We start from the raw sequence: 23,771 nt of genomic DNA, 5'->3' as shown, positions 1-23,771 counted from the left end.
ACTTTTTTTCTTTTCTTAATGTTGAAAGACATCATTTTCTCACTCTTGTAGTTTGGTTATAATAGAACTGACTTACAAATGTACTTGTCATTTCCAATTTACTAATAATTTCATTTTTACTTATCACATTGCTGAATAAGTATAATGATCTACTAAGACCAGTGTTTTAAGGATCCAGAGTTCATAAATTGGTATCTAAGGCTGCTGTCTTTGTTATGTAACTTGCTATATTGAATTATATTTTAGCACAGTTCTAGTGAATTTGGGCCTCAGAATGTGGTGAATGACCAATGTTATGGCACTCCATGGCTTGTTTGCATGTTTGTTTAGTTTCACTGTGGTTAGAGAAGAATAAATGATGCCAGAAATTATCTGACAATTCATTAGCCATATAATTTGAACAGAAGTAGATACAGAGGTATTTACATACAGAGGTAATTAAATTTAAAACGAATTCCAAAATCCATTACAGAACACTGAAAAAAAGCAGAGGTCTACTCCTCAAATTGATGAAAAGTGATTTCATTGAACAGAACAGACTATGAGGCCAGATGCAGATAACAGCCACTGAAATGAAGGAACCAATAAAACCCACTCATTGAGACTCCTTGATGTAATTACTGCCATTGACTCTTAATTGACTGCAAATCCCAGACATTAATTAAGATTACCTCAGAAAGGAATAATCTGGGCTGAAACAAACACGACCAGGAGTTAAGCAGAGGCAAATGTACAGCACCTGCTCTTTAATTAAATTAAAAGCCGGTACAAAGTGTTTTCAAGTCTTTGGGCTGGCAGTTTAATGTTAAGAACGCATCCGCCCAATAGTAAGTTCCTGTCAATAAGAAAACTCTGTGGTGAGTGCCCATTACAGAGTGGAAAATTACTCCTCATGCAGTTGAAATTAAGGCTACAATTTTCTCTGTTCTCTCTGTGATTCACTGAAGTGCTTCCAGTATTGACAAATATCTGGTGTAAAAACACTGAGGTTTGTGTAATATCCAGGGCAATTCTCAGTTTTGCTGTTCCCTGTATCACAGCGACTACGCCTCCACCAACACTCCCCGATGGTGGAATGACCTTTCCACCCCAACATGAAATCTCTTCAAGAAACACGTTTCCTCTCCCCCTTTAGAGAGGTTCCTTAAATTGGAATGGAATGGAATATAAAATGAAAAAGGGAATGTAGCACTGATACTGGTGTAATGTCACAAAAATGAAAGAATGTGGCAAATTTGTGGTTGGTAATCTAAGAGGAAGCATCTTAAAGAAAAAAATGGAAGCAGAAATTAATAAAAGATTTTTGAGTACCTGAATGCAAATTTCACTGTTGATAAAGTCAAGAAATGTATATTATTTTAAATAATAGACCCTTACATCATGAAGAGTTATGTGGTTCAGCAAATGGATTTTGGAAAGCAGGAGCCTGTATGGATCATGTTTTCTCAGTTATCTCCCAACTGGAGCAAGACTTGCAAATGATGAATCAACATTCGTATGTTTCATTGATCTCAAGGAGGCAGCAATCTCCTTGTGTCCAGAGGAATAACTTACATATTAAATGCTAAATTTTATGCAGCCACCATTGCTCTGCTGTGCACCTGTTAGATATGTGCAGGTGAAAATAAAGCACGTCTCCTAGTCTCACAGCAAACACCTGATTTAAATTCATTTAAATTAGGTGTTTGCTGTGAGGCCAGGAAATGTGCTTTTTCTAACACTGTTTTCACTTGACATTAATCATTTAGCTTTTTTTAGCAAGTAAAATAAATTGGATGTGATATAATTTAATTGGCTGAATCAGAAGGTCTATGAAATAGTACACTTTTTTAAAAAAATTTCTGTACAATTCAAAGCAGTCGCATAATGAAACAGTAGGCCTACGCATAACAGCAACAACATCAATACAAGGTGCAAACAGATAAACAACACTGGGCACCCAAGTAAAACATAAATAGTGCAATGTAATAGCTAGATAAATGTTGTGGTCGGATGGTGTTAGAAATACAGATAAAGTAAGTCGGGTATAGAGACTAGTAAAAGGATAAATGACAAATTGTTCATGTTAGGAAAACTCATTGTGGAAGTGCTGTTACGTTCTTACAAGTATAAGTGCCATGTCTTGATCTGACCCTCAAAGATGACATGCATTATTATACATTCAATCCTGTAAAGAAATAGAATACCACACATATAAAGTTATAGAAGTAATGTGTATGTCCCATCTTAGATTATGCTGCTGGTCTGCTGATTTCATTGTATGAAATGAATCATGATTGTATGAATCATGATTGTATCGTGATTCAGTGTAGTTGCAAAACAATTCCCTCATTTTTGGGAGTCCATGCTATCACACTGAATCCCACTATTTGTGGTGATGTGGTGTAAGAGAGATTTGTGACACTCAGCTGTTGTCATGAATTTAAATCTGTGGATATAAAAGCTAATACTGTGTCAATTAGCCTCACTTACTGTAACTGTGATTTAAGAGTGAGGCGGGCCTGTTTAATAATTCTCTCTCTCTTTCCCTCTTAATGTCTCTCAGTTCTGTCAGTCTCCTAACATTTGCCTCTCTGCCTCTGCTCCTAGCTGGGACCACATATATCTTCGGGAGAGGAGGGGCTCTCATCACGTACACCTGGGCCCCCAATGAGCGGCCGAGCACCCGAGCCGACCGGCTCGCCGTGGGCTTCAGCACTCAGCAGAAGGATGCCATCTTGGTGCGAGTGGAGAGCACCCATGGGCTCGGAGACTATCTTCAGCTGCACATAGTAAGGATGGGAAGCAGATTTTGGGCTTTAAGCAGGCTTCATGGTACACTGGAAGATTGGTAGGGAGTCACTGTTCTAAAAGCAATGAATTAGAATTAACACTTGAAGGTGAAAGAAACTCAGTTTAAGAATTCATATATAAATATTTTATTCCTATGGTCTAGGACATTCCAATTAATATTTGTGAACATGAGCAACTGTCTTCAAAGCCAGAAAAAAGAGAACGACTCAAATCCGTAGGGTCAACAAAAAGTACAATTTAAAGCTACATAGACAATAAATGAACTGACAATGTTTGACAGAATGGCTTTTCAAGCCTACATTTTTTTTTGTTTTTTTTTTATCAGTACTGAACAAGAAAATGTACTCATACCCTGGGCAGGCAAAAGAGCCAGAATGATTTTGCTGTTGCTAATGATCTGAACTGGTTCAAACAAAAAAGGGGTTTCTACCATCCTGCATCCATTAGCTCAAAATCACTTGTTTTGAACATTTGAGCATATCCGTCTTATGGAATAAGCCACAAATTGCTGCTATGTACTTGTAATCACTTCCTTTTGAGCTATTTAATGTCATTCTCTGTGAGTGTGCAATTTATAAGCAGAACATTAATGATTGTAAATACATTGCCAAAACCCCCAAAATCCCAAGATCTGAAATATATAACATAAGATAGCACTTTATTGATCCCCTTGGGGAAATTCAGGTGCCACAGCAGCAATTGACAGACAGTGCCAAAGAATAGAGTATGTGTCAAGTACAAGGTAATAAAGGAATAAAGGTACACTAATGTAGAATAAAAGTAATGTACATAATATACAACAATAGAGACAAATAATGCAGATATACAAATATCTGCATTACAAATAATAGTACAAAAAATAATGCAAATAAATGCAAATAATAAATGCAATTCGGATAGATCTATGGATATATTCCCGAGGTACATAGTATCCGTGTGCAATAGTCAAGAGTTCAAGTTATATATATTCCACATAATGCCTCCGGAAACAAGTGATCAACACAAGCGACAAATATTTTCCAGTTTTTGGAAATAAGCAGCTGGTGACTGAAACTCTTTTTAAGGTGTTTGGAAAATTCAGAACTCACACTTCAATTATTGAAAAGTAATACATTTAGTAGTAGTAGTTTATTTCATTTTATATCAAGATGGATATTTAGCAGACAGAGGTCTAGAACAGGTGAAACTAGAATGCCGTTCCAGCATCTCCAGTATCAATCATGCAAACATCAGCCAAGTTTCCTCAAAGCTAATATGATTCACTAATGGCATTTGATTCTAGTTCTTTACGTAAAATAGGAAAAATAACTTGTGACCAGCCTGCCGCTATATGTCAAAATATAGAAGGTAGATCACAAGTAAGTAGGTTGAGAGTTGTACTCTGGTGAGAAGCCTCCCAAACACATGTGCCTGTTGGTGGAACCAAGCGACTCCTCAGCAGCTGCCAGCAACTATGTCCCTCCTCCAGGGAAATCAGCCTTTTTAGTAGTGTGTAGCCCCAGGACAGATGTGCCATGATGAAAACCAGAAGGGATATCTGTCAAACGGCTGTGAGTGGTGTAATAATTAAAATTACACCTGTTGTCAAAACACAGGACTAAAAACAGCAATGGAGTCTTAGACCTGATCTCAGTCATTTCTTTGTCTTATCTCCTCAGTGACAACCACTGCATGTGGAAGGGCTGCTATGAACTACTGGCTGTGCAATGAAACCTTTGTCACCAGTCATCTTTAATTTTTCTGAAACCGCTTCAATAATTAAAAATAGAAAAGTATTTCTGCAACGTTATTTAACAGAAGTGGCCTTTGGTCTATGGGTAAATCTTGCAGGCCCCATGTTGGACTTTTTTCATATAATATCCATATAATATCCATTCACTCTAACCTGCACTATAATAGCCAACTTGTACGAAACCTGTACATAACAGACAAAAATCCAATTATGATAGAAAATCAGCCCTCTTTGCTATGATTTCAAGTGTTGTTTCTTAACCTTTTCAAATGTATTTTCAGAGAATATAGAGAGGACAGCTTCCTCCAGTACAGAATAATGAACTGTTGAAGTTGTTGTGTTTATTTATTATGACAGTAGTAGTGCCAGTACTGACCCCCAAATGCCATTGTTTCTGGTATTAGGGGGAAAAGTATGCAAACACAACTTAGTCATTTAGGAATATAAAGGAAGAGGAAAAATATGTATCCTATCGTAAAATTACAATATAAAAGCAGAAAATGAAAACAGAAATGATTTTAATTAATTCTTTCTTTTTGTTATTAAATCCTCCGCTGTTGCACTAATTGCTATGTCACTAATTTCCAATGGATATTGCCGGCCTGTTATGTTGTTAGTGCTTTGATGGTGCAGAGAGTGTTGTTGTGGGGTGCAAGACATATGGTAATGGTGATGAAATAAAGGTGTCATTGCACTCATTTGCCCATCATTTACAGTGCCAGCAAGTTCAATCCAGATATGAGCAAACTAAAAAATAAGATGTTCCTTGCATTCACATTCTCAAACGTTATATATGCAACCTCACTGCGGTCTTCAGAACAGGGAAGCTAAGGTAACATAATGGTCTGACCATCATAGCCTTAAAACTGAGAAGCAGCACATCTCTCAGGATTCAGGATTTTTTATTGCTATTTGCAACCATCTTACACTCTATTTCTCACTGTATCAAACAAAAATGAACAATATTACACTATACAGTCAGTTCCAAGTATACACAATCAACAATATCTCTCACAATATACACAATATACTGTATAATATTAAATCAAAGTATGTATTTAAACATAAGACAATAGAATACAGCCAAATGTGCCCATTCTAGTCTGACTTAATTAGCATAACACCATGCAACTACCTATCAGTTACTAGACAGGCTTGGCGCAGCAAATCTTCCACCCAAGTCCTGTTGAACTTTTTTCAGACTGTCTCATTTAAATCATGATGCTATTTCTAACATTGTGAAATGGACCTTGCCAGCCATAGACTGTTGTTAGTGAATGCAAAGACTACTGCATGCATGCATAGTGAGTTGGAAAGATTGTTGCCAGCATCTGCCAAGTCCGCTGCACCCTGACAGAACGCCGACTTGGCGCCTTACTGCTGTTCAGCGGAGGGGAATCAGAAGGAGTTAGGAGGATATTCAGTTTGCCTTTTTATGGTTTGTATGAGCTTCATAATATCAAACTCTCCCTGTGTTCTTTTTTTTTTCTTTGGTGACCTCGAAGTCACCGAAGTTGTTTTTTACTTATGCTTACCTTATGTATATAAATCATTTACATTTTCTCTTTCTTCTTTCTTTTTCTGCTTGCCCATTATTATACAGTGAAACTAGGTAAAGACATGGAGTAGCGGTGCACTGGTCAGAATAACGCTGGCCACAAGGGAGAGTTGAAAATAGTAAAGGAAACAAATGATATATGAGTTTTATGTGCTACCGGGATTTGGGGTTTTCAGATGAAGCGCAGCAGAACAGAATTCACTTCTCATGATCTAACTAGGATATTGAGCTGTCCGTTCAAGACTACAATATGATGAATAAACGGAGTGTGATTTCATTTAAGAGTATAAATCATGCTGTGGAGTATGACAAAATTCTCCCTAAAGAAACTACCTCAAAAGTCACAAATAGCTTGAAGAGATTTTTTTTTTTTTTTTCAAGAGACCCATCTGGCTGATATTGAACAGGAAACATTGCATTTTTAGCACAGTACAGTAGCTCTATTAGTCAAATGTTATTGCCCTATTATTTGATTCAAACACATTGAAATTATTATTCACTCTGTTCACAACAATAAAACAGGATGAACGATCATATAAATGTGGCATTACCGCTGGATTTACATCTACTGATAATTTAGAAAAGATTTAGCCTTTATAGCCAGAAAAGCGGCATCTGTTGGTCAGAGCCAGATATTATCACACAGGAAGATTAGGTTCATTAAAACAGCAACGCCGGATTACAGATTACTCCGGTTAGAACAAAATAAACAAGACTTACTGACACTACATTTGACAGATGAATGCTGCATTAAAATGGTCACAAGGTTAACAAGCAGCATCTGGTTTTCAGAGCCTGGAACTGTCACACTATAAGATGGTACATAAGACCAACAGTTTCAAAGACTCATTACTCTGTACAAAAGAAAATAACCATCACCATATTCACTGAGTGTACATTAGAAAGGTTAATGCTGAATTTAAATGGTTTTTCATGAGTGAATATGAGAGAAAGCAGAAACAGAAGCTTTGTGGGGCTGGATCAAGACAATTAGAAATGTTGAAGAAGCAACACTCCACACCACAGCTACATACTACTGTAACAGATGAAGATACTGTATGAAGTTATACACTGGTGAGCCTCAGACGCTCCATAAGTTGATTTTGATGTATTTTGATATAGTGCACAGACATTTTAGTGGGCAGGGGCTCAAGCAATTCGACTCAAGCTTTGCTGCCCTTTCTTAATGGATATTCTGCCCCATTTTAAGTGAGAATGAAAAATCTTTACACACATTATATTATATATACATTATACTCCAACAGGGCACTTTGTGTTGTGAGAGGCAAGGCAGAGAGGCAAAAGTTTGGCTCTCCTCCTTACTGAATTCCACTACATATTTGGTTTCGTCATTTCTAATTTATGATGAATGTTTGGTAAGTTTGGTACAAATCTGACGTTGTGCGCTGTGGTTACTGAATATTATATGAAAGCTAACCAAAGAAGAATGTTCAGTTTGATTGCAAACAGGGTTTTTCTCACAGACGATACAGATAAAATTAATTTTACAGGAATACTTAGATTCATGTTTTTTTTTAATGTTTTTTTAAGTCTACTAAGGGCATTAGTAGTGGCATTTTTTTGCAGTCAAGATGTTTCCGTTATAATTGCTTCTTTAGCTTTTTCGCACCTTGTCATCCATATTCTCACTTCACTTCACTCAGGGTGGAAGTCAGACTACCCTTCACTTTTAGTTTTCAGCTGCAATACTGTAGCTGCATTCCTTCTGTTGTCAGTTTATAGGAGGCTTTTACTGCCTATGTACTGTTGATGCTCTGTGGGATTGGTGTATGCCAGCGATCGTTACAGTAGCATGCTCCATTTACACTCTTTTTGTAATTTTCAAGGAAATGGTGTATCATTAGGACTTGGCTTTTGGCATGCTCTTATGGTAGATGGAGAGCTTGCCAAAATTAGACTGAGACAGAAAATAGAGATGGTTTTCTACAGTGGAAGAGTATTTTACCATGTGTAATAAGGAGGGAAGATACTGTAGCGTTCCCATGGGAATATCAGCCTCTGTATTCCCGTTGTAAAGGTGGCATGTCGAATACAAGCCTCCACCTGGCTGTGAAGAGAAGCTTCTAGTAAAGATAGGATCTGAGGTCGTCAAGACAGAGGGGGACAGTTGGCAACAAACTGAGACAGCCAGCTGGTCTATGCTAATAAGGATCATGACCTACCCACTCTATGCAATGTTAAAATTTTATCATGTCACAGTGGTGTCTCATCGTAAAAGCATTGTCAGCTTAGGTCCTGTTTTAGTCCTGTGTCTTGATTTTTTAGGTTGTTTTCTTTTGCTTCTAATCATTATACTCTAATCATATCCTTTCCCTCTAAAATGGATCAGAGGAACAGTTGCAGTTTGTCTAGAAGCAGCTGAAATGAGAATTGAGATATCCCACACTCTGGGCTCCAGTGGAGAGCCACATACTCCAAGGAAATGCCTCCAGAAGAGCCAACGACCTTGTCAAAACAGCTAGGTGGGAAACTGGGTGGTTTTTCATGACAGATCTGTCAGACTAGCTTTATACTCAAACACATGGCATTATGTAGCATCTTGGAAAAAGAAAACTGTAAGTCCAAGGCTATGTTTACTAGAACTGAAGTGGGGCTGCTTTGCCAGCTGTCAAGAGGTGTTTTGGGGCTGTTTTGCAATCCTGCTATAAGACTGAGTTCGCAAAATGGGAGCAACCCTTGTTTTAAACCGTATGAAGCCTCGTGGCAGTATGAAGCCTTCTGGCCCTGGAGATGTTAATTGTTGTCCTGAGGACATGAACTGAATTTGACCCAAGGCCACAGTACCCTGTAGCTGCCTTATGAATACCAGTCAGTATGCTTCATGGGAAGAGTAATTAAGCCATGGAGTACCAAATAGCGCTCTGCATGTGCAGGAATATAAAAGAGGTTCTTGTTTCTCAGCATCGTTTAGAATAATGAAAAATGTCTCGGGAGTTGTTTCACAAAAAGCTCTAACAACACCATGCTGATGCCCACTAAACAGTGGTTTTGATAAACTCACAGGTTAGTGTTGAGTGGATAGATGATTTTCGTGAAGGGGATTTGTCTTCTTGTCGACTCATATGAATTTGATTATCCAGCTGTAGCTCATGCATCATAAATCAGGAGCAGATTAACTAGTCACACAGTTGCTAATTCCTGGGGTCATGACAAATTCAAGTGACTGCAGCATTCGCGACGATTACAATCTGAAGATGCCGTAGGCCCGCTGCTGCCCTGCAATGTGAAGGCGCTGTTTGGAGATAGAGCTCCTTCATACAAGACACATTAGAACTTGATTTCTCTGGTTTAGAACATGAGTAATGGGACATCCTGCGTCTCTGAGAACAATGATGGTGCCACTGTTTTTTTTTATACTTAACATCTACCATGTCAGCCTGAATAATAGTGCCCTAGGATTTTAAAGACAGTGATTTTACACAGTCCAGTAGCAGCCACCATCACAGCAGGAAAGACATGTTTCTGTGAACATGTTTGAATTTCTGGTCTTGCTGTCACTAATGCACCATTGGAAGTATGAGGGGACAGGAGCAGGCAGTCATATGAAATTGCTCAAATCAGAGAATAAGCTGTGGAGGTCAGTTCTCTTTCAGTCAGTGCAGTTGTTACAATGCCCAAGCATTGTAAGACCCTGTATCAAAGTCCTTTTCAATCATGTCTGTGAGGCCAATACATATTGTGCACATAGGGCAGCGGTTCGCAGCCGTGTGTCATGGAGGCCCAGGAGTATGCAGGTTTGCATTCCAATAAAACTCAATGCCAGCTGATTTCCCTGATTAGGTCCCAGCTCTCTCTCTGGTTGAAGGAGTGCTACATAGTGCAGCCAGCTGCTGGAGAGTTTGGTTGGAATAAAAACCTGTATACTCTTAGTCCTTGATGGTACATGGTTGAGACCCACTGATACAGGGGGAAGTTATAGAGACTGGGAGTGGCAGAGAGTGGCAGTCCTGTAGGGAAAATATATATTTCATTAACCTGTGTGTATGACATGCCGTTGTGTACTTTAAAACGTGCACTCAAGTTGCATAAAAAGCGTGTGATTAGATGTAATCTGTGCGTACATAATAGGTTAATGTATAGAGCCAGTGTACCACACCAACCCGTTTTATGAGGCGTGGTGCTGGAGATTTCTTAGTGTTGACAAACTGTTGACTATAAAGTCTATAACATCCCTCAAGTCTGCATAGTGATGACGATGTGCCCCATTAACACTCAGTATGCTTGTCAATTGTCTCTCATTAATAATAAGATGCAATAAACTGTGGTCTTGAAACAAGTCTTACTATCCAAAAAACTTGAAATTTGCAATAGCACTGAGACTGGTTTAATTGCTTGTTGAATGAACACAAAAAAACATTTTCGTTAGCAGACCCATACTGACTCATACTTTTTGGGCTGTTGTGTAGACTAACTTGACAAAATGTATCCTGTGTCTCAGGGTGTTGACCTTCTAGTCTGCAGTATTGTAGGATTTCGTCTTGTGATTTTATCGTATTTGCGAAGGTTACCGCAACCTAACAATTTGTTGGTGGAGCCACCGGAGACGGACTCTAATGTAGTACTCCTGTGTGCTGTAGTTTTGTGTGTTGTTTCTCAGAAAGTCTCTTGTAACTACATTAGCACTTTGACCTTGTATTGCCATTAGAAAGACTGCAAGTGTAGCAAATGTACAAATGCCAGGCAGGCACAGAGACCCCACACAGTTTGTTTCCAGTGCTTCTTATTAGTGCCACCCAAAGAATGGCCTGGGAAGCAGCTTTGACCTTTTGAAGAAGGTTGGCAGGAGCAAGGAGCAGCAGACAGTGAGAGGAGTTGGTCAACCAAAAGAGAAACAGCAGGATTCTGTCAACAGTGATCCACATCAGGGAACCTGAGCTGGCTGCTGAGGCAGGATGGTGCTGAACCCTAAAGAAAGATCTAAACATACTGCCCATGTCACAAAAGATATGCTGCTGCTGCTTACACAAGGTTTCTAGCTCTACAGCCCTGTAGCAACCACAAGATCGTAACTCTCTTTCATTGCCGACTGTGTAGATTCTACAGTCACAATGTAGCATAGTCTGCGCTTTTTGAGTGAATATAATATGAAAGATTTTCCAATTCATGCTTTAGTTCTCAGATGTTTGTCTTCACCTTAATATATCTTATTCATTCTTTATCTTTCACCTGCAGGATCAAGGAAAAATCGGTGTCATCTTCAATGTGGGGACAGATGACATTACCATTGATGAACCTGCTGTCATAGTAAATGACGGCAAGTACCATGTTGTCCGCTTCACGCGCAGCGGTGGCAATGCCACTCTTCAGGTGGACAACCAGCCAGTCATTGAGCGTTATCCACCAGGTAAGATTGTGGGGAGGAACTAGGTGGTAATATGGTACATAGAGAGGTGGGATGGAGAGTCTAGACTAGAGAGAGATGCATGTCTGCCTATCAAATATAAATCTCTGAAATTCAGGCTGTTGTGGAATGTATGCACAAAAAAAATTGGATTTGGATTCAATATCTTTGACATTAATCTGAGCCATTTTATTGTCCTATATATCCTAAACTCTTTATTAAATTGCAATATGGACATCTGGACAAGCCACACTGCATAAACAATTTAATAGCAATCTGAAATTGATACATTTCCATCAAGCTGCCTTGCTAAGGATATCTAGCAGCGAATGAATTTTAATTTGCCGCAGTAATTTCTGTAACCAGCTTGGCAGAGTGGTGGGGAAGGATGTAGCAGATGAGAATAAGATCCTAACCGAACTTTGTGATGAAGCCTTCAGCTAAATCTAAGCGTCTAATTTATTCTCTCCCTTTTCCTGTAAAATGGGTTTTATATGAGTGTGCTAAAGATGCATGTGTGGCCCAAGTGGAATGTTCGCTGTCATCCCAGAGGGCATCACTTTATACGACTTGCTTTAGTTTTAATATCTGTTCAAAAACATAACTCACACACAAACCCTACAGCCTTTTTCATTTCTTGTTTCTTAGTTTTGAGTTATTTTTGTGTAACTACAGTATAAGACCAAGTTGTTAACCTTTATCTATTTGTTACTTGTCATCCATCATCAGAAACAATGCTGTCTGACTATGGTGACATATGATGAAAATACTAGTTATGTTGCTATTAATTCAGCTGGTAAATTCATGTTAGTATTTAGAAAGTTTGCATTGAATGTGCCAGTGCATTTCCATTCATCTGTCCTTTAATAATAGAAATATAATTATAATTACATCCAGAAAGATCACCTTTTTCACATAAACAGATGGACTGATTTGGATGACAGTCAGCTAAAGGGCTCACCACAGGCTTAATCATCTCCAAGGCCTATCAGCTGGCCTCATGTCCCAAACAACATCTAAAATTATCCATGGCATAATCATAATTCATCTTAATAGGTTTTATTCTCACTTAAAGTTTGTGGTACAATTTATTTTCAACAGTGTATGTAGACTCGCCACTATAAAGCTGAAACACCCATTTTTGCCTGTTTTGCAATTGGTTTGGCATTAATGTTACTAATTTTTGATAGGAAAATGGCTAAAGAAAATATCAACCATAAACAAGGGTAATTTTGCTGTGAAGGGGCTGAATAATGCATTGGAATTAGTCTGCATAGTCCAACAGAATTAAAGGCTTGTGTGACAATTAACTGTAGGTAAGGAAACATGAAACATGATTTTAGAGGCTTTAAATGGATTTTAAAACAGACATCAAACATCACGAAGTAAGGCATAATACACAACACTTTCTAATGGGGCCATTAGTATGAGGAAAAGATCAAATCACAGCCTGCAACACTGTCAAGGACATGAATATGCCACTTCTGCTAAATTATTATTATCTTAAAACTTACATGAAACATGTTTTAATACTGACTCTTAAGCCTACAGTGAAAACATAGTCTAGGTAAGCCTAACTGTAACTGTCACGCATTGTGCCTCCTTTTCCATGTTGCTCTATAATCCTAATCCTTTTTATCCATTCATTATTATCCCATGTCCAACAGCACTGTTAACTTCAAATTGTGTGTACACACGGTGTATATTTTGCTTATAGGTAACCATATTCTCAGATAGCCTGTTATTAATCCTAAATTCTACATGGAACAAGGCACACACATATTTGTACATCATGTGCCATTTATGTATGAAGCCCATACAGTTTTATGTGAAAAGAGTGTTGTTGAGAGTGTCATGGGACATCTAACTCTCTTTCATAGAAATAAGGCAGAAGAATGGAAACACACTGTGAAAAGCCACTGTTACATCTTTAGTCTATAGGGAATTCCTTAATGTCATCAAGAATTTACTAGCTAAGGAAGCCTTGTGACAGATGATTGATAGAAATTCCTCAGTACTAGATCAGTACTAGACTGCATAAAGAGTATTTATGTCTTTAATATCAACAGGACTCTCCTATCCTCTAGAAACTGGCAATACACATAACTCAACTTTCACTATATTAAAGTGGGCATATCCTGTTGTAATTTCCAATTGATAAACCACTCTTCTATCTTTGCATGTCTTGAATAAGGATCATAATCAAATGCAAGGGCTGATACCTGTTACTGTTGTAACTGTGTGTATCAATGTGTAGATGAGAAAACCTCTACCTGACTGTCAAATCTCATCCTGTGTTGAATGGACTGCTTGATGTTTTTTTTTATTTAAATGCATGTGTGGCTTAACTCAGTTTTTTTTTGTAATACAATTATTTTCCATTTTACTGTACTTGACTGTATTTCCTGAAGACTGATGCTTTGCTAAAAAAAAAAGTTGGAATTAGTTAAATAACACTAACTAGCCTAGCACTTTATAAATAGCCTAAACATTACTCTAATTAGTATAACACTGTTACTCACAATAACTAGATACCACTAAGTAAAGCACAAGTTTCTTTTAACTCACAGCTGGGTTAAAATTGACAACTTGTTAAACCTGTTAGCCATGATAACCCTGTTTCTAACCATGTGATCTTTCAACTTGCAGACTTTAACCTTTAATCTGTCTCTCCAAATTCTTTGAAGGGCACTATGATAATGAACGACTGGCTATTGCTAGACAAAGAATCCCATACAGACTTGGTCGGGTAGTTGACGAGTGGCTACTCGATAAAGGTAAAAATTAATTAATTAATCCCTGAAATAATTATTAAATTAACTTATCTTTCCCCATGAGAGGTGCAGTGCCAAAAGACAAGGGTGACAAGGATTAAATACTGTTACCCGTAAGTATGCCACTCTAAATTTCAGGCTTTAATTGGACTTCCTATCGGCTATACATTTTGATGAGCGCAAAATAGCCATCTTCAAGTGGAGTTCAAATTGGTTTTACCTCATGGAATGAGCACCATTAAAATGCAAAACAAATGGGTATAGCATATTTGCAATTTATCCTTTGTCATCCTTATACTTTGTGGAAAAGCTGCACCTTTACAAAGATTTTAAACCAATTAACTAAAAACACATAACCCTTGACTAACCCTGCAACACCGTCCCTTTTAATCACTGTGTGTAATTAGCTACTGTGTTTAACTATTTAACATAAAAATCATTAAAATGCTGGGTAACACTATGCCTTGTGAAACCAACACGTACATTTGAATTAAGTTAACCTGGCCTCGTTACTTCTAAACTGATATTTTTAACCCTAACTCCTTGAAGTGAGATCAAAAGACCGTCATTTCCCCTTCTTGTACCCCACAACCTTGTATTGTCTAACCTTGCACTCCAACATGCACCTCAGACTCCCAGCTGAAGAGTTTTTCTGCGACGACGGGGCTCAAGCCCTGACAGGCTGTTAGAGTAGATCACTGTTTGCAGCCATTAACTCTGCTAATAAGTATTCTCCTGAGATGGGCCCATTACTGCAGTCCTCCTCCTCTGATATAACACTGCTTATCAGTGAAGCTGCTAACAATGGCGGTGTTAGATATCATAGCCCCTTTTCAGGAGGTGAAACAATTGGACCGGAGGGGATCCATCCAGAATGTCCCGACAGAGCACGGTTTAATGGCATAATGGCTGACTTAGATGGGGGGTAGATGCTTTTTCTGCTGTCTGTCTAGTTAGGGAACTGATTAAGCTTCTATGTCGTATTGCTTAACACAATCTGAGGAATAGTGATGCTGCCATTTCAAATTTCCCCCATTCCTGTAAAAAGACATCTTATGATACACTACTTGCACTACTGCACCATCTGTTCTGGAGTTAAGAGATATTCAAATATCTTGGAAAACATCTGTCCCTTTCCCCCTACAGACAGTACGCTAACCCTGCTGCTCATACAGCGCACTTCAAATCACTACCGCTGCCATATCAAAAACACTTAAATAGGCACCTAAATATTCTTCTGATCGTTGCAACCTGCATGTGTAAAGTCTAAGTTATAAACTTGCCGCTGAGCTAGCAGGCGGTACTAAAGCTATAAACCAATCTCTCATTAAAGTTAACATTTAAAGCGAGTTTTAAACAAACTACCAATTCTAACTATCAGAACTATCAATGTCTATAATCACTAAGGCCCAACTGGTTCAAAGTATGTTCCCATGCACGCTCTCCCATATGACTTGATATCTACTCTACCGCTCCCTCCCTCCTTCTCCCTCTTTCTCTTTCTCTCTCTGTGTCTCTGTGTCTCTGTCTGACCGTAGGGAGACAGTTGACCATCTTTAACAGCCAGGCAGCCATAAAAATTGGCGGTCATGACAAGGGTCGGCCCTTCCAGGGTCAGATCTCGGGTCTCTACTACAACGGCCTCCAGGTGCTGAAACTGGCAGCGGAAAGCGACCCCAGCGTTCAGGTGGAGGGGAACCTGCGTCTGGTCGGAGACTCCCTCTCCGTGTCGACCACTGACACCACCTCCGCCACCCCGCTGGCTGTGTCAGACATGTCTACCACCATCATGGAAACCACCACCACCATGGCTACCACCACCACCCGCAGGCAGCGCTCACCCAGCTTGAGGGAGAGCATCTCAAAGGTCAGAGGGCAATAAGGCATGAAGGCATCTGGGAAAGAGCTGGAGGAGGGGGTGTTCAAAAATCCGTGATGGCATTATTTGTTTGAATTTTTCTGTACCGCTACTGGTACGTCATGAAGGAACCACTAAAAATACAGTTTTCCAGGAGGTGAAAGTAAAATGAAAAAAAAAATGAAAATAAAATGAGAAAATAAGCATTTTGTAAAACGGCATACTGCTCCAGGACATTTATTCACTAACAGTACACAACAGTTCAACCTGCAGTAAAATACAAAAAATGTAAAAAAAAAAAAACATACAGTATATAGGCCTTGGTGATAATTGATTAAGTAATATCTTGGAGCAGTATGTTGTGTGGATCAACTTTTTCTGATGTATTCTTCTATCCTGCACCAGCACTAAGGTGAATGTGCACATAGCCCTATGTTATAAAATCAACATTTTGTAAATTTCTTGGCATTCATTGTTAAATAGGTGTATATGATGATATGGAGAATTGGCAAACACGGTGAAAAACTCATTTCATTGTGACTTTAAGGCACACATTGTGAGCTCTTAAGTAGTTTTATTGTATCGTTCTACTGTTGGCGTTTGTCTGGTAGCTAGTGTAGAGACTGAAAGCTTTGCACAGATCAAGCATCTGTTTAAGTGGAGTGTTGTAGGAGGACGTTCCAACAGTCTGCAGTTCCTCCATCCATGTGATACTTAATTCTGCCTCTCAAGGGATAGAGCGTGATAAAATGAAAGAACACTTACCCAGATACTATCTCTGATTGTCCTTGGTTCCTCTCTACACTTAAGGCATGGCCATGACACTTACTTTTGGAAATAAGAACCAAAATTAGTCATTCAAATCGAAAACGTTTGAGTAAAATACAAGTCTTTAAATTCAGCTCTCTATTGAATTGGCACCTTTTGATTTCAAGGTCTCATTCAGATTTTATGGGAATAGTAATTCAGTTAAATGTGTATGTGTATTGTGCAGTGGTTGAACTGCACAGTACCTGAAACTCAAATACTCTGTGGAAAAAAAGTTTGGTCAAAATGTGGTCATCAAGAAAGATGTTGCTGCTTGAAATGAAAACGCACCACACTGGGGTCTCATTCTTTAAGCAGTAACAACTTCTTTTAATATGCAACAAAAGTCATTGTGTTTTGGCATTGCCCTCTAGCTTGTTGTAACCGCAACTATCAGAATTATATAGAATTATAGTTCATTTTTATGTTGAAATCCTGGCATTTCAAAGGAAAAAAAACTTCCTGCCACCATCTATTCCCCACTGTGTTTGGGTATTCTGAACCAGAGTCCACTGTGCATCCTAAAATCCAATTTAGACATATTGAAGATGCCTGCTTTGTTAGAATGTCAGAATTTGACCAACATTGAAATAAAAGAACTGTTCAAAACTCAAAAGCACAACTTAAGTCTGAGTAACATATGAAATACTTGAAAACAGTCTGAGACATATACTCCCGTCACTGGTGCTCTTATGTTGTCAATAAATACACACAAACTCAGGCACAGAGGTAAAGGATAAAAGAAAATTGCATTCGGTCAAATTTTGGATTTCTAGTCCTACTACTGTTGTTTGAAGTAAAAACACTGAGGAGGTACAATACTGCAGCTTCTGCTCTACAGTTAACTGTTAAACACTCTCATAACAGAGCGAGCACCCGTCTAGATAATGACAATGTGATGACTGTATCTGTTGGCAAATCAATGGTAACACATTGTCTCCATTTCCTCCTCAGCCGCAGAACTCTGATGATATTTTGGTAGCGTCAGCCGAGTGTCCCAGTGACGACGAGGACCTGGAGGAGTGTGAACCAGGAACAGGTGAGTCAGCCATGGCAGTGGATGGGAGCAACATTACGTTCTTATGCCACAGTACTACCAGCTGTGTTATTTCTACACAAGATGATAGATAAATCACATTGACTTAACATGGCCCTTGTAGCTTTCAGATTTGCGGTTCTGTATTCCCAGTCTCATGTTTCCCCAGTTACCAACACACTCCAAGGGAATTTCACTGTTGTACAATAGGAAGATTTCATGTCAACATATTATCTGACACCACCTTCGAGGTTTAAGTGTTAGATAGATGTTCAGCACTGGATACAGATATTTTTACAGAAGCCCTGTCAGTTGTCCTTATATGGATAGTTTTTACAGACTCAACCAATATCATTTCACCCATATTGTCTCCTGTATACGAGCTCTCAAGTCATGTCTGTAACTCACTATCATTTAATTGAAAAATTCCTCATGAGGTGTTGGATGACAGCAGACAACAGATCAGGCGTTTGCAAAAAACAAACTGTGGAGCTAATGTCAGAGTCTGCCCTTATTATGGATGTCTTTATTATTGCCATGACCTTATCAAAAATGTTTGTTATTGACTGGCCCTGCAAAGTGTAACTCAAGTAATAATGAAAAAGACCCTAGTGGCGTTAAAGTCTAATGCCAAAGTAGGAGATTGGAATAATAATAATAAACAACCGTGAGAAAGAGATCTGACCTCAGACTGCATACAAATCAAAATTTCAATAAAATGTTCTGTATTCCTACAACTTTATGAGGATATTTTTCACCTCTTAATATTCTGGCTGCAAAGCGAATCCATATTTCAGTGTTCGAAATGATGACTAAGATTATAGCACTCGAGTTGATATCAGCAAGCCACAATATTATAATAGTGTGATAGGAGATTTTTTTCATAAATAACCTAACGTGTGTGATTTCTCTTGTTACTCCCTACCTACAGGTTTGCATACAGTAGCATGGCAATTTACTGTCATTTTGTTTGTTATATGCTCTGTTGTTTGTTATATGCTCTTCATTCAGCTGGCACCTTTCATGGGTCATCTTGTATGTTTGTGTCTACATGTGAGCTCTTTTATGTTCTTACTGCACGCATTTTACTGCACATAAAATCAATAAATACATACTACTCCTTCAAAAACAATGTTATGCTGCTTTTAATGTGTTTTTCTCTTCATGCAAAATTCATGCCACAAAATGTTGATGTAACTAACCTATTAATATAGAAATCAACGTAATATGTGCTATTAAGCAATATCATTGATGTGCCCCCTAACGGCGTATTAGCTTAATTCCTGAGGAATATTCTACATAATGAGCAGATTGTGTCTCCGCTGTAATGAGCACAACTGTTCAGCTGGAATTTCCTAATGCTGTTCTAATTTAGGACCCCCTACCTTTTCTGTTTCCTTTCTAGGAGGTGAATTAGTGTTGCCTATAATAACAGTGGATTCCCTTGAGCCCCCATCCATCGCCACCCGTTACCCCGTCATCCCTCCTCCTCCCACCCTACTGTCCCCACTTGAGACCACCAAAGAGTCCCTGATACTCCCCCCCCACCCCTCCTGCCCCCCGGACCAGGAGGACTGCGGTGACCCTGTGGAGGTCTCGGCCTTCGGCTCTGGGGAGATGACGGAATCGGATGACGAGGACTTTTACAATAATAACTCCCCCATGGTCACTGATAGGACAGTCCTTCCTCCACCCCCCGCCGCCGGGGAGGGTGGAGTCCAGAAATCCCGCCCCCTACCTCCTTATGCTCCCACCACCAACCCCGACCAGCTCCACATCCCCGCAGGCAAAATGAACACCCGTGACCAGGTGCTTCTGCCCCCTGCTCCTCCATCATCCCGAAACACACCAGGACTAACTTACCCCCCCAATTTTCCCCATGTGCCCACAGCCAACCCCACAGCCTCTGATGATAAGGGCCAACCCGGTGCCGTGGAGGTGATCAGGGAGTCCAGTAGCACCACGGGGATGGTGGTGGGCATTGTGGCCGCCGCTGCTCTCTGCATTCTTATCCTCCTCTATGCCATGTACAAGTACCGCAACCGGGACGAGGGCTCCTACCAGTCGGACCAGAGCCACAATTTTGCCAACAATCCCACTGTGGAGGGCAACGGAGCAGTGGTCAAAGACAAAACGCCGAGCACAGCAACGGCCACCGTGGCCAAGGCAATCACAAAGGGCAAGAAGAACAAAGACAAAGAATATTATGTCTGAGAACGAAGAAGGAGAGCGGGCGAGTGTGGACAGACACTAGAGGATAAGAGAGGATGCTTTTAATTTCGCTCCCTCATTTTTGCCAGGTTCATCACCAGAGAAATCCCACAGGCCACAAAAAAAATGGTTCAGAGCAATGTTATAACAGTTTACATTTGCTTCAGAAGTCTCGGTTTGCCCGGCTCCTAGCCTCATCTACAGCGATCGGACTCATCCTCTGCGTCACGACTTGCACTCAGTCTGCATTCACCGAGTTTTTGTCAGTATATCATTTTCATGTTATTAACAAGCTAGGAAGAGGCGTATCCACTTTGGCTTTGTATATAGCATGGATATGGTTCAGTGAAGAAAGTGCTGAGGACATCTGAACAGATTTGCCTAAATGTTTTCTTTGTACTTCTTTGTAATGCTCTATCTCAAGTCTCTGTGTCCCCATTATGATATATGAGGCAGAACAGGCTAGTTTTTGATTTTTTTTTTTTTTTTTTTTATGGTAGATAAGCAGAGAGCATCCTAGCGATTCTGACTACATTCAAAAAGAAAGCCTTTATTTGGATATCCATAGTTGAGAATTCAATCATCTCTACAGACTTCCATTTTTTTGTTATGTGGTTTTAAAACTTTCCAGTCACTCTGCCTCTCAGATTGTCCACAAGTGATGGTTTTATGTTGCTGGTGCGATATCATCATCAATTGAAGCATGATATATAGCTCTCCTGATGAAAAATACAGAATTTAAAAGGGATTATAAAATTATTCAGCATACTCTAGCCAGTGAACCTTATAGTTTGATGGATGAGAATGAGGATCTTTTTTCATGTGAGATATCACAGTCAATGTGCCATGCCATTCCAAGTAGGGATAATCGTGCAACAGTCAGTCTACACTAGTGAAGGCATTTCTCTGTAAACATTACTTGTATGTACATATAGAGGTTAGCGGGTTGAGAGAGCATTGTGTGTGTTTGTTTCTTGGAGAATGTAGGGAAGCAGGCATGGAGAAGACCTTGCGCGAGAGATGCTCTGCCCCCACAGTTTTCACGACGACGTCAAAACGCTGCAAGCCTGAATATCACAGGAATTTTTTGGAACACAGAATCACTCTGGAGGAAGTTTTTCTGATCGCTCCTCGGAAAGGGAGAACCTATCCACCTCGTGTCAAGAGGCTGGCTCACTCTTTGTCTTTTCCTTCCTCAAAATTGTCATGGGATAATGCAAAAGCACACAGAAAATGTAAACATATCTTTGAGACATAGATATTCCTTGTAAAGCAGCCAAACATGTATTGTTTTTCTACCAGTTACTAAAAGACTATTCTATGAGATGAATAATTGAAAGTTTGTGAATTGTATTGATATTTCTCTGATATTTCGGTGTATCTTGTTACCACTCCTCTTAACACATTACATTTTAGATTGCCTTTTACTTAAATCCAGACAAAAAGCACACTTTCCTCTGATAGCTGCAAATATCTTTTGTTTTTACATTATGGCAGTTTCAAGATCATGCAGAGAAAAGGAACAAACAATTTTTTGGTTTTGTTTGTTTTGTGCATTTTATATGTGCTAAATCTGTTACTCATTGGATCTGATATAAAGCCATTTTCTCTGTTGAATTATGTCTACATTCACTTATTCAAGCTCTGTGATTTCCTGTTATTTTTTATGAAAGTGCCATTCGACATGGGCTGCTCAGTGCTCAGAGTATATTCCATTCCTCACTCATTGCTATTGTATAGTGTTCCTGTGAAATGGATCTTAATATGTGTACAGAACATGGATAAAGATGAAAATACACTTGATTATATACTTTGTACACACCTGTGTTGTGTGTTGCTTCTTGTAGATTCATTATGAAAATGCACTTTACATGCATTTAGTTATTGGATACAGCCATTAAAGGACATCTTATACATACTTATACATACTTAATATGAATATCCAGTTTCTAGCTTAGGGAAATCCAGAATGAACTGTGTAAGAATATTGTGAATTGGGTTTTAACGGTGATTTTCCTTTTAAACACAACAGATAGCAAATGAAAGATGGGCATAAATTATGCGAACACAAGTGACCCACTCATGGCCACACTAGACTAGCTGTAGCTAAAATGTAATATATTTTCAAATATAAATTTAACGCACTTTAATCACTGATGAAGATTATCCTCACATTTGGAGTTGTGAGTAGTTTTGCATTAACACAAACCAAATAATGCAGCAATGATTTGCTGTATGAATTCAAAAGAATGTAATTTTACAAAGGTCAGACTTTGCTTACAACATTAGCAATTAGAATTTCACACAAATTTCACAGGTCATGGCACGTTGTCTGTTACACTTGAGTTTCATCATCATCTGCTCTCTCTCTCTCTCTCTCTCTCCCTCTCCCTTTCTCTTTTTTTCCTAAATGTTTCAAAGCGGTGCTGGAAGGGAACTGTGCCTTACAGTCAACAACAGGATAGGGAACATCTAGCTTCTGGTGTATTGATGCCCAGATGTCCGTTGTTTATTATGAAATGTTTTTAGTGTTGTTCTGTCTGCAGCTCAATGTTCTGCTGGTGTCTTGGACAGGTCTCCCTTGTAAAAGACGTCCTTGATCTCAGCGGGGCTGACTTGGATACATAAAGGTTAAATAAAATAAAATAAAAAAAGCTTATTAAACCAGTTGAACTCCAACTGGGGATCCTGGTGGTTCAGCAAGCTACGGCACATATCATGTGCTCACAATATTAGACTCAGATTCAGAGAAAGCTTTATTAGCATGAGTCAGGGAGTACTGAGTGTTGCCAAAGCTTATTATAGTAGTACAGGATAAAATAAGCTACAATACAGATGAATATGGTACAATAGACGATAGGCAAATTCAGTAAGTGGTTCATATGATAAATATGATTATATACAATGCTGTGGACAATACATAGATACATATGCAATGCATCTTAGACAATTTAGTCACCAATTATCATCCCTGAGATTATAGCACAATGAAACATATCTGGCAGCAAATAACATTGTTTTCTCCTCTTCCCCAAGAATCACTGGGAGTGAATGCATTTGGGAGGGAATAGAAAGTAAGAATTGCACTTTCAAATTGTGAGAAATATATTTTACTTTCGTATTTTACAGCCTTTTGTCTTTGGGCACAATATCATAGGTTCAAGTCAAAAGGATCACCTGTACATTTAAACCTGCATGCCAATCATCACAAGCTGCAGGGCAACCTTAACACTTCCATAAGAATAATGATGTTGACAATTAGTATTTTACAACTCTAATCTACCATATAGCACATGTATCAGGAAACCACAAGGTAATTGTTGGTAATTAGAGGGATTTCAGCTTCCTACTCCAGTGATGTGTTGCCCAATTTATGTTACATTATCAGGATGTGCTGTATCGAGATTCTGTGCCAAATGCTCTCAAGTATTCACACGATTCATTAGTCCTGTACGCTCCAGCTTGTACTGTCTCCTGACATGCTGATAATTACTCTCAAAGCTGCAGTATCTCCAACTCTCCCATTCTCACTTTCATCGACTCCCTCTCCATCCCCTTTTTGCAACATCTAAACATAACATGTTCAACCATCTCTTTTTTAGACGATAATCCGTTGTAAATTTGACAATGGTACAAGATT

The 23,771-nt window shown here is 39.0% G+C and overlaps 1 protein-coding gene across 21 annotated transcripts in view; it reads left to right on the top strand.

Annotated features, from left to right (window-relative positions):
• Nucleotides 1-20,134, top strand: part of nrxn2a (neurexin 2a) — an 88,938-nt gene extending 68,804 nt beyond the window's left edge. For 6 of the 21 annotated variants that reach the window (XM_078286803.1, XM_078286800.1, XM_078286802.1 and 3 more), the window contains 6 exons: nucleotides 2,590-2,771; nucleotides 11,277-11,448; nucleotides 14,133-14,222; nucleotides 15,758-16,086; nucleotides 17,845-17,923; nucleotides 19,326-20,134. In XM_078286803.1, the coding sequence (XP_078142929.1) occupies nucleotides 2,590-2,771; nucleotides 11,277-11,448; nucleotides 14,133-14,222; nucleotides 15,758-16,086; nucleotides 17,845-17,923; nucleotides 19,326-20,134 (1,661 nt within the window). Of the gene's footprint in view, nucleotides 1-2,589; nucleotides 2,772-11,276; nucleotides 11,449-14,132; nucleotides 14,223-15,757; nucleotides 16,087-17,814; nucleotides 17,924-19,325 lie in introns of all 21 variants that reach the window. The other 15 variants (XM_071898254.2, XM_071898261.2, XM_071898262.2 and 12 more) reach the window with 6 other exon arrangements.
• The last annotated feature ends 3,637 nt before the right edge of the window (nucleotides 20,135-23,771 follow it).

Source organism: Centroberyx gerrardi, chromosome 11, assembly GCF_048128805.1.
Source record: "Centroberyx gerrardi isolate f3 chromosome 11, fCenGer3.hap1.cur.20231027, whole genome shotgun sequence".
Lineage (NCBI taxonomy): Eukaryota > Metazoa > Chordata > Actinopteri > Beryciformes > Berycidae > Centroberyx > Centroberyx gerrardi.
Note: the sequence above shows the minus strand (reverse complement) of the source record. Positions and strands in the feature narration are given on the sequence as shown.